Source organism: Ascaphus truei, chromosome 2 (assembly GCF_040206685.1).
Source record: "Ascaphus truei isolate aAscTru1 chromosome 2, aAscTru1.hap1, whole genome shotgun sequence".
In the NCBI taxonomy this organism is placed as follows: Eukaryota; Metazoa; Chordata; class Amphibia; order Anura; family Ascaphidae; genus Ascaphus; species Ascaphus truei.
This window is the reverse complement of record NC_134484.1, coordinates 226,645,383-226,657,375: the sequence shown is the minus strand read 5'-3', so window position 1 is coordinate 226,657,375 and position 11,993 is coordinate 226,645,383. Positions and strand designations below refer to the sequence as shown.

The following is an 11,993-nucleotide window of genomic DNA, read 5'->3' as shown; positions in this document are numbered from 1 at the left end:
CTAAAGATTCTCAAACTTATGCTAAGCATGGAAAATGTTAGCAATGATTCATTTGCAAACACATAAAGGCCCTTTATATCAATATGGTATTCTTTAGCTAAAAGGAACATTTTCAAGAAAATCTGATTATGTTGAAATTATGAGGAGTGCGTGTGATGTTTTAAAATGTATATATGTGTATGGCCAATGGAACCCTTCATTCTACATTTTTCTTCTACTATCACAGCTCAAGAAAGAGATAACTTTATTGCATCTGGAGTAGGGTATAGATAACTTTGGCCTTGACTATCCCTGGGATTTGAATATGGTCATGAACAATTAACTAGGGATAAGTACCTGAGAAAGAGAAGGAGCGGAGGTGGTTTGATCACATGAAGGTGAGGTGATTTAATGGGCAGCAGAGGGTGGAGTTGCTCTCTCCCACACAATCACAGCACTTAGCCTGCCACCTGCTACTAATGCAAACGGTTTTGGTTTTTCTCACCTGCTCGAACATGAATACGAATTCCACGCTATCTTTTGGTACATGTTCTGTGTTGAGGAAGCAGTAAAGCTTAAAGTAGAATTTCCAAGTGTTATCCCCTGCTTCTGAGCTCACTGAAAGCCTATAGTGAATTCAAACAGAGTCAAGGACCTTATCTGATACTTTCAAGTAACTTGTACATGTAAGAGAATGATTGAGAAAAGAGCATCAAACTGGCGTAATTAGGGAAAGTCAAATAATTATAATTCTAGCAAAGCCATTGTTTTCATTTTTACTTTGTGACATTTTTTTAGCACCTGTATGAATAATTTAGGCTCCAATGCTGTCAAGTTGCTATCATCATAGTACTAATATGTTAAACCCATTCATATATTGTTTCACTACTGATACAATAACTACATATTAAATGAGTTTCAATTATAATAAAGTCCCAAAGAATTACTGCAAATCTGTGTGCTTGTTGTGTATAAATTACTAAAAAATGTAAAGGATGGAAACACATCATTTTTAGCGTCTGCAAGTTCCAACTTTAGCACCCAGAAATGTTGAGAAAATACTCCCGCAAATAGTTAATAAAATGCAAGTACTTTTGAAATGATTCCCCATATTGTGCTACCATGGATTTGAAAAATTGGGAATAGGTTTACAATTATAAAGACATTGCCACACTTACTGTTCAAATTTTGCTAACACATCAGCCACAACAGTTCTGCTTTCGATGGCTTTATCAGTGGTTCCATTGAACTCGAAAAGCGCAAACATGTTTCTGCTGTCTTCCATGGCAAGACCTCGAATCAACTTTTCCACAACCTGAAACCAAAAACATCGACCAAAGTGAATGAATATATATATATCCAGGCATACAGTGCACAGTGAAATTATACAACCCCTTCAACACCTTGAGTTCAACATGACGTATCTACCACATCGTGAGGTTTGACACTCTAGGGACCCCTTGACATAGTAGTGATGTCCTGGGCTTTTTAATCGTTTTTTAATGACCTGACGAGGAACAGATGAGAAGACTCATCCTCTCCGGTTCACATCATCAGTGACATTGTGATCATGTGATCACATAACTTCACAACATAATGGCACCTCCGGCACTCAACAGTGTAAGTGGGATGCCCTAGAAGAGTTTCGGGAAATAGTTACACATTCCATGCACCATGTTTCATACAGATTTTTCTTTAAAGCAGGAGTTCGTTACAGTTAACATTTTTCCCCGCAATTTCTATACTTGGTCGCATTTGGAGCTCACACACAGGGGTCGATGTCTATGTATCAAGGTAATATTGATAACACAAAAATAGGCGTATTTATATTTTGCTCCAGTGCTGTCACGTTTGCATTAACTTGCAATTAAGGGAGTATGATTAGGAGGAGTGAGGCAGGAGTTCCATAATATACTGTATATATTTCAGTGGGTTGTACACTGTTTCCCCATTTAATATGCAACAAAACATCTGACATGTATTCCGTGGCTAACTATGGCAAATTTATTAGCAAGATTCTTATATGTTATCTGGTCACAAGCAGAAAACAGTGCAGTGCATAAAAGACATTTTCTTGGCATTAATGCGCATTCCCATCACCAATTTCTGACGTCACATATCCCGAAAACTAAACCAATCTCTTCAAATATCTCTCACAAAGAAATAGTTGCAATATATATTTTTTAAATCACATGGCGTGAAAATGAATGAATATGTTTTCAGGTGTAATCATGAGACGGGCTACAGATGATGTGCTATAATAAAATAGGCTTCTTTGGCCCTTATTCTGTAAGCTGCAAAGCTCCAATGCAGATCCATGTGATAGCACAGTTTACAGAATAGGGGCCTTTCAAGAAAAAAATGCTTCTTCGAAAAATAGCAAAATAGCAACAGCTCCAAGGTACTCTCTCCGTTCGTGCAGTAATGTCAGCCACAAACTCGCCTCTTTGGGAAACGCCCTACGCGTATCGTCACTAAGGACTTCGTCAGGGGAAGCTGTTGCTATTTTGCTTGGGACTGCTGTCGCTTCCGGTTTTGCAGTTGCCTGCTGGTGAGCAGTGAGAGCTGTGGGAGGTGTATCTGGAGGGAGTCTCTGACCGTGTTGCTGATTATTATATCATCTGGCTGCGGTGGCTCCAGTGCACCTTGCTGAACCAACGGATACACCAGTAGTGGCACCAACGGGACAGGCTGATACATTCCCTTCACAGCTTCAAGGCGATTGAGTATATCTCATAAATGCTATTATTTTTACTCTGTTTGTGAGTGCGCTTTTTATATTTTACAATCTCATCAATACTGTTTTATACGTTATCACACTAGGAGTGCGTCTGTTTTTTCTTCTTGTTTTCTGCATATATATATATACACATACATGGTCTTATACGTTTATTGTAGTAAAACTAACGATAGTAAATGAACACTTATTTAATTGTATTCCTAACCTTTGCTGCCAGGTACTTCACAAAGATATAAAAAGCATTAAAAAATACATAACAAGCCTTAGAAACATTTTTACATGGAGTGTCTGTGAATCTGTGATTTGTGTTTTTGATTAAATCAAGCAGTTTGTTAAAGCATCTTATATTCCATTAGTAGGTACAGTACCTATCAAAAAAAGATAATTTTTAATGAATTAAAACCAGAGCCACCCACAGGGGCCTGCAACGCAATGCTAGATTTATGGAAGGTGTTGCGTCGGCACTGAAAGGTTTCAAAGAGCAAGGAGAAATGATGGTGCTGTACTGTAGGTGCTTCTGTCTCACCTCTCCAGCTGTGGTGTGGGAGTTAATTGTGATCTTGCAGGAGCCCCCGCCATGACAGTATACAGTGGATGTAATTTCCTGCCTGCCAATTAGTGCTTCGATTTCATCCCGACATGGGACAAATTCCCTGCATTTGGTTTTCTTCAGAGATTCAGAGGTGAACACGGCATACTTTTCCATGTCTGAGCCTGGATGTTGCTCTCTTGTTCTAAGAGGCATAAATGAAAAATGTTATGTATGCTGAGTGACTATACAGGAAGCAATTTCTTAATCAGAGCTACAAATGGAAAAAGACAGACTCCAGAGAAAACAGTGCGGAGAATACAAAGGAGCAAGCCTGTAGTCAAGACATTGGCATCAGATTAATGTAGTACTGTGTGATCCACAAAGCTTTACTACGTCATGGCTCACAACCTCACTTTAAGTCAGGAACAGATGTTATTTTCCGAGGTTAACACATATCCACAAAGCTAAATATTTGCAAAAGGCTGTTGTACATATATCACATTAGCATAGGCTTATCATTGGGTTTTTAAAGCATCATTTTGCATCTTCTGCCAATAACGTGACATTGCAAAAAATAAAAAAAGAGAACAAACGTGAGAAAACTTACATTTATTGGTAAATCAGACAACAGAAACCAAAGAAACAAAATCAACATGACAGATCACAACGATCCTTTCTCAAGCTCTAGAAAAGTGGTGCTCAAGAACCCCCAACAGGTGTCAGGTTTTGGTCTTCGACTGAGCCACTGATTGAGCCACCAGTGCTGAAGCAGGGATATCCTCCAAACCTGACCTGGTGGGGGGGTCTTGAGAACCCCAGCTCTAGATAATTGCAGGCTAGATGGCGCTTCCTAGTCCAACGTGGACTTACTTATTTTCTTTCGTCTCTTTTTCCAATATACGTGGCACCTGATTTTTTTTTTTACCTTATTATATTTTTTGAAGCTGTTCCATTTTTCTATGCTAATAATAATAAACGTTAAGTATGTCTTGGCGTTACACTGATTCAGACCCTTCATAAGGTGTTCAACTAAAGTTGAGAAAGAGAGGTGAGGAGAGAGAAATAACGCTATGGTAGTAAACTCCTGCCTAATTGTGGCATTACTACTATTTAGACCCGGAAAAAGCCTTATTTCAGGCGGCAGGTGTGAGCAACGCCAAGTTTAAGTAATACCTAAGTAAAGCTTTTTGCGGATTTGTGCTGTTATTGTAACACCTCATCTGCATGTATGTATCACTAGTAGCCGTTGCAGTTAACGCAATGCGCTTTACGGGAGAAAACAATACATAGCGTTACGTTATTGGCCTTTGAAGATATGCAGTAAGACTTAGGCCATGGTGAAAAAGACCGCGCTGAGGCCCCCCATCATTCCTAATGAGAGCGGCTTTAGATGGCGTTTCCGCAGGCGTGAGGAGGCGTGTGGAATTGCAGCCGACAGTACAATTTCATTTTTCCCGCTGAGGGAAGCACAGGGCCGGTAACGTGACCGCCAAAAGCCAATGGCAGTCCGTGACGTCGGCACTGTAACGTGGCGCGCTAGCCCCGCCTCCAACCCGGGACACACAAGTGCGCCAGCTGACGCTCATGCAGGGACACAAAAAAGCTCCTGCTTGAGCAGGAGAGCATGAGTGTCAGCGCTGCTCAGCGCTCTTGTTGTCACCATGTCCGAGGCCTTAAGGTGACGTTGAGATAGTCACGCCACGTTAAGGTAACTTAATGGGAATGGTTTGGGCTTCAGTGTCAGATTTATGTCGTGTAGCAATTTTACATTCCTGTTAACAGTTAAGGAAATCAGCCAGTGAAATATTTTGTAGGCCCCGGGTTTAACGGCTCCCTCTGCCATTTATGCACGGACACTTACAGAAAGGCACTTATACACATCCATACATTTGCACATGCACAAAGATTCCCACAGAGCCACATGGTATATACTGGTATATACTGATGAAATTGTAGGGCTGTGCTTTTTTTTGCTTATATCAGTGCCCATGTCTTGGACACTGAGTTACTGACAAATAAATATATTCTCACTTAGGTCCTGACAAATTAAACTGTCAACTCAAAAGCACAGGAATCCATTTTCTCTGTCTATAGTTCTGAGTGTATGGGCACAAGCTATTATTAATGAAGATAAAGACAGGTCCTTGCAATAAAGGTCACATTAATAGTATGACAAACTTTGAGATAAACAAATCAGTACTTGCATCAATCTTAGTATGCGGCACAGAAGCAGAGTCCGTTGAACTTAACAAATCAAGCTGCAGAATAATCAAGAATGAGCTTTCTTCATCTTAATACAGATGTAGCAGATGTTATTACTCTCGTTAACGCACAAAACAACGCGTGAAATAATACGTGTGATATATCCTTAACCATTTGTGACCGGGCCTTTCCCCAATTTAAAAAGGCAGCACACATAAAGCCTGTCTGTAGCTGATGAGTCCAGCAGGTAGCTGGTTAATTTCAGCTGCAGTTAATTGGCCAGCTCCCATCTGGCTCATCAAGCAGGTTTAAAAGTGTGCTGCACAAGCTGCATGGGGTTCTCTAGCACTGAGGGACTGTGCTGCCATAGAAATCCTCAGGACAGGGTTTCTAGCACAGAGGGACTATGCTGCCAGAGAGATCCCCATGTACAGGTCTCTCTAGTACTAAGGAAGTGTGTGCTGCCAGAAAGAGATCCAAGGGAACCATACCCTCTATTTCAGGACACATCGGACGTTGTTATGTCTTCGTACATGTCTCCTACACCATTGTTTTCAATAGTACTACTGTGAAATAACGTGTTAATGGGTGCAATAATGTCTTCTACATCTGTATTTCTTCCTATTTGTCTGACCTGTGGCTTACCTATTTTAAACCTCCTTAAAACTGTAGTTATTCAAATACATGCAAATACATTAAAAAACCCTTGATCTGATGCCAAATTGTGCGCTGGATACAGTATGTAATACAAAAAAAGCACTACGAAATCTCATACAAATAGATAGAATTTTAACATGGCCCATTTGCTTCTATGACCAAGATTGCCATTGACATGTGGCAAATTGTGGGGGATCTAGGCACAATACCGGTATTGGGAGTTAGTAAATCTCCTCCTATATCTCTTCACTTCCATTGTTATTGATCTCTATTAAGTGTAAAAGTGGTTATCTAACAAAAGTGCATTTCGTTGTTTACACTAATGTTACTAGGATTTCATAGAATGTAAAAAATGGAATATTCGGTATAGAACTTTTGTAAGAACTTCACTCAAGTAAAACTTGGATGTATCTCTTTGTAAATGTCCTAAAATACATTATTACAAATATTGCATCCCAAAATTGCTATATGTACCGGCTTTCATTTCCATGGCACTTCGGTTAACATATGGTCTTCTCTGTGCTGTCATTTTGACCTCAAATATCTTTATTTCTCTTACATGTAGGTAAGCTTAGATATTAAGATATAACATAATATGCTTAAAACCACTTCTCTCTATGCAGTAGAATAAATACATGATAGTATAATATTAGTAATGTAGGACCTACTGAAATGGGATTACCGTGAAGTGGTTGTCGGTTTTAAATATGTTGGCCAACATACTGAAATAAATGACCCATATTTATGAAGAAGGAATATAGATACATAATAATGTACTAAATAAATTGTCATATTGGATGTAGCATTTGGACTTTCTTGTCTTTTGTTGTATACATTAGGTCACAAAACCCAGTAGCCCTCCAAATGACACAAATATATATACAACGTAGTGGGTTTGGGATTTGAGCTTGCTAAGACCTTCCTGAAATCAAACCCAAGAGCATGTCTATAATGTTTCTATAATAGTTCTTACCTCTTAAGATGAAATTTCAGATACTTGAGGATGCTTCGACTTGGTGGGTATGTACAGCTCAAGCATGTGAGTATCTGCCAATGATACAGATTCCCCATGTTGCCTGGGTTCGGGGCTTTGTTAGTCTGCTTAATTAGCTGGCAGTAAAGTTCATCTCTCAGAGGCCGTAAGTCGTGACCCGTCTGAAGTATGCCCTGAATTATCGGGACAGGATCAGACAGAGACTCAAGTTGCTGCAAAGAATTAAAAATCTTGATGGCTTCATCCTGAAGAGTTGTATACCCTTTATCTTTCAGCACTAAAAAACAAAACAAAAACTGATATAAATTTAGTAGCATTTATATTGTACCTCTTTGCCAATTCTGAGTCCATCTCATCTGTGTTCTCAATTACTGCTTACGTTCTTCAAACAGCTAATAGAATGAATGCTCGTGCTATTGCTCGTAAAATGAGTCACAATAATGATCAATTAGATCCTCCAAATTATTATCTGAATCGTATCCCTCAAAAACATGAACACAATTAATTATTCTAAAGACTTCGGCTTGTAACCCATGACAATAAACTAGTTTATAACATACTGTAGTAATAGCCCTGACCCCAACGCATGTGATTTAAATAAATACACAAAAGAAATAGTAGAAAGCTGATAATACTAGAGGTACCGAGTACAGTACTTTGTTTTAAACTGACACACCATCTTTCCTTGACTTCATTGTTAAACAAAATGTGATGTGTTTTAAAAAGGAGATCTTCCTTGTAGCGTAAATATAGCATATACCATTTGAACTTGGGGCGCAAAGAGTTTTGTTCTCAGCTCTAGTTCACAAAAAGGTCTATGGTCATCAGCAATCATAACTATGAAGCTGGCCAGCCCGACTGGGCAGGCAACAGCCGGTGACTGGGGGGCGCGGCCTCCCCGAACGTGGTTGGCCGCAAAGCGGGCGGAGCGAGGGAGGGGCCTCACGGGCCGAACTAGCGGCCAGGAGCAAGCGTGGGTCACTTGGTCCTGGCTCGCAGCGTTATTCGTAATATTATGTCAATAGTGTAAAGGGAGAGGAGGGAAGCTCACGCCTCCCTGGTCAACAACATGTTTTAATAGCAATTTATCCTACGGTTACAAGATACAACACTTCCATTGAAGCAGCTGAAAAAGAATAAAGATGATCACAGTGGTATAACAAAGACTTAGAAATCTTCTGTGCAAAAATTAATTAGAATTTTGTTTTCACAATTTTTTGGGGCAGAATGTGATCCGGGGACCCACCTGAGCTAAACTGCTCTATTTTGAGCTCCGGGACCTGCTTGTTCCCAAGATACGTACTTACCGGTAAAGTTGCCGGGTTTAAATCTCCCTCCAAGGGGAACAAAATCGCTGGCAAATCTCCGTCCAATAGGAAGCCGCAACATCATCCATTTCAGCTTCCCATTGGACGCCCAAATCCCTTTAAAAACTATGAAGTAATACTGCTAACTTCACTGGTAAGTGTCTGGGTCCCCAGGAGACCAGTGGAGTGAGAAATAGCGATGTTCAGCTTCTCAGAGATCTCCCGGGTGCCAGTCCCGTGAGAGGTGTTAGTTAGGGCTGCTTTAAACACATGCAAGTATGGTTTGCTCAAACTTAGAACGTAAACTTTGCCAAAAACAGGTTTCACGATAACTGGGGAAAACTAAGTATATCATTTATTTCCCCATATATTATAGAATAAACTTCCAAGTAGTTGCAACATCTGGTATATACTTGCAAATTCAAAGCGCCTTCATAAACCATACTTAAAAATAACAGACATTTCAGAAATGTGGACTGCTTCTATAAACGATGTGCAATGATCTACTCCTGTGTAAGCTCTCCACCTCTATTTCTTAAAGTATAGGCTATTATTCAGCTAAGGGATTTCTCTCTCAGTCTGTAGCAATGGCCCTTATAACAGCATTGCTTATCCGTTTATACAAGAGTCCACTCCACACTAAAATAACAAGGTATATACTGTATACAGTACGGCACACTTACAGTTTAGGTTGATATCCCCATAGGGAAGCGGTAGTAAAGGTGAGTGCAAAGGATGATATGTATAACGCAGAATTGGATTTCTCTTGTAAATCTGCTCCACAACTTCAACGTTCAAGCAGTTTTCCTATAAAAGACACCAATGTTTACTTTGAGGTCAGAGCTTCCCGGATATGGAGAAGCAGCTAAACACTACAGTACATTGAATAAAGGTCTTGATGTCTTTTTAAAGAAAAAAAAAGGCCAGTGCAAGAGACACATTATTTTATTTTGCATGTATAGAATAATAATACATTCATTTTTCTGATTGTCAAAACAGGTAATGCAGCAAAAACTACAGTAACTGTATGACGCATTAAAAAAATAATTAGAATTTCCAAATATATGAATGAATGAAGTATTTTCCCCGGCTTACCTTTATGTCCTGAATTAGCTGCTGTGTTGGTGTGTCTATTGGTGCTTTTGTGTCTATCACATTCTGAATGGCACCGGACCATCTTGTTGCTTCATTTAGCAGTTTTGTGTACAGACGGTAGCAGTGCTTCCGTCCATAAACTGTTACGTTCCAGTAACCTGAAAAAGAAGAAAGTCAAACATTACCACCTACTTTTTATTGAGTTGGAGTACTAACATAGCTCCTTTTCTGTCAGATAGGCTGCATATGCAATCTAACGGCACCAACGGATTGTCAAGAAACACCATTTTTTCAATAACACCTCAAAATGTTAGAAAATGTATGTATACATTAGCCGAGCTGTACAATACGAAGTGTCAAATAATATGATTCCATGTGCCTCTGTAATACTATGGTGGATGTGTATAAGAAATGGTGCATTTTACTCCATTCACTGAGCAGATTTATGGATCTGTGTCATTTTGAGAGCAGCGACATATCTTTCAAGTCTTCTCCTTACATTTGATGCAGATCTTTTAGAGCAGAGGCTGATGCCCCCTAAACCCGGGAAAATTTATTTGGCCAAAAGACAGAAAAACTTCACCAGATATAGGCGCAACTTTTGATATATCTCATTATAATATCGCTGACTCTCTCCTCCCGTAACTACTCCGCAACTCAATAACTGCACAATTTGTGCTAGATTTGGAGCAATGCTCCAGTTTGCAACACTTTGTATGTTTATGAATACATCTGTATCTTTATTGTCTTCCCCAGAGTCAGGCGTCTTTTATTTGTGATGTTACTTATGACACTGGGAGGTTGAGTTTCATTAATAATCACTTTGACTTCTCTTCGCTTCTCAGGCTCAGGAGATAGAAGATAAGCTTCTGTTTTGGTAAAATAAAAATCAACAGGCTGATTGCACCTTTAACTCTTCTGAACTGGTGCCAGCCATGTCCCAGTGCTGTAAAGTAGCTAAGATTTGAAAAACAATGTTGATACAGCAAATTAAATAGTGGCAACTAAATGCCCATACAGTATTTACAAAGCCCATATAAAGTGCTTTATGGCTTAACACTGCTGAGGGAATTTTTGCCGAAGTGCCTTACCTGTTTCCTTAAAAATGTTCTCATCGGGCTGCACCACGGAGCAGAGGCTGTTAAGCACCAGAGTGCCCAACTTCATAGCATTTTTCTCCGAGTTCTTGTAATAGTCCAATGAGTTGTGTGTTAGGACAAACCAGCGTTTCTTCAGCTTCAGCGAGGACATTCTGGAACTGTTTTTCACTTCCTTGTGTAGCCAACCTTTGAAATGAAGCAACAATTATCCATCTGTACTAAATTGGATATACGAATTACGTCGTGAACGTATTTCAAGATAGATCTTCAGCGAGCATTCAAAAGACATTTTGGCAATACTGATACAAAGTAACAGCAACCTGATTTATTAAAGAAAACACGCCCGTTGCTTTTCAATAGCCTGGTGCATGAGGCCATTTCCTATTATTGAACCATTAGTTCTGTGAAAGGAATTGTTAATCTTCATAAAAGACATCCCAAAGAGATAACAGGCTGGCATTTCCACAGCATAAGATGAAAACGTACGAATCACTGCAGTAAGTCTGTTCAGTATACACTGAAACATGTAATTACTGAAAAATATTGTGATACCAGGATGTCAAATAGGTCCCTGGGCTCAGCAGCACACAATACATCAACATAATATAGATAATTCAATTAAACAAATTCTATATAAGTGTGTAGACTTGTAACCAGAACCTGCAAGGCATTCTTATATTCAGTTTAGTTATACTGAAAAACATCCCTAACAACGTTAATAACAAACACTGACTATTACAGAATTCACTGGTATATCACTATTTGATGTCAGAATCTTTCCATTAAAATGTCGTTTTCCAATGCACAGTGTTATTTGTGTCCTAGAGCACTGCCAACAATGAATTCATCACGTTGCTACAAAGGCATACAAAGAAGAATCAAGTATACTGTACATCAATGTAAACCTTTAAGATGACACCTTGGCTAAGGGAAATCCGAATGCAATGTAAAACAATGCTTGCTCCTTACCTCTAACTATGAATTCCTGCCCTTCCACCCTGGTGTCGCCCTTTGATCTTTGCAGCAAGGTTATCCAGTGATGCATCTCTTCTGGGGTATCAGCGTTACAGTGAAGGACACGGTTTGCAGTGATGATTACGAATGAATGAGGTCTGAAGGCAAAAAGAAGGTGGGAAAAATGTTAACTGCAAAGTCAACATAGGTTATGTTTGCACAACAGCCACAGGTCCTCAGATTAGTTATCTTCGCTAGACACCCTTCCTGCTGTTAGCACGTTTCATATACGTGCAAGATTCCTCACGTTCGCAATATTTACTGTAAAGCTATAGGGTCATTGAAAGAATGTGAAGTGTTGTAATTGAAAGATTTGAGCTAAACCCTAATTGCTACTGATAGCGGACTCCTGAATAAATATATATGATGGTTG

General features: G+C 39.5%; 1 protein-coding gene across 1 annotated transcript in view; it reads right to left on the bottom strand.

Moving 5' to 3' along the window:
• MYO10 (myosin X) overlaps positions 1–11,993 on the bottom strand; it is a 258,726-nt gene that overhangs the window by 4,037 nt on the left and 242,696 nt on the right. The window contains exons 31-38 of the mRNA XM_075585926.1: positions 11,576–11,718; positions 10,598–10,792; positions 9,507–9,664; positions 9,095–9,218; positions 7,084–7,381; positions 3,246–3,453; positions 1,158–1,294; positions 485–605 (exon numbers count right to left, since the gene is read on the bottom strand). Of these exons, the coding sequence (XP_075442041.1) occupies positions 485–605; positions 1,158–1,294; positions 3,246–3,453; positions 7,084–7,381; positions 9,095–9,218; positions 9,507–9,664; positions 10,598–10,792; positions 11,576–11,718 (1,384 nt within the window). The remainder of the gene's footprint in view (positions 1–484; positions 606–1,157; positions 1,295–3,245; positions 3,454–7,083; positions 7,382–9,094; positions 9,219–9,506; positions 9,665–10,597; positions 10,793–11,575; positions 11,719–11,993) is intronic.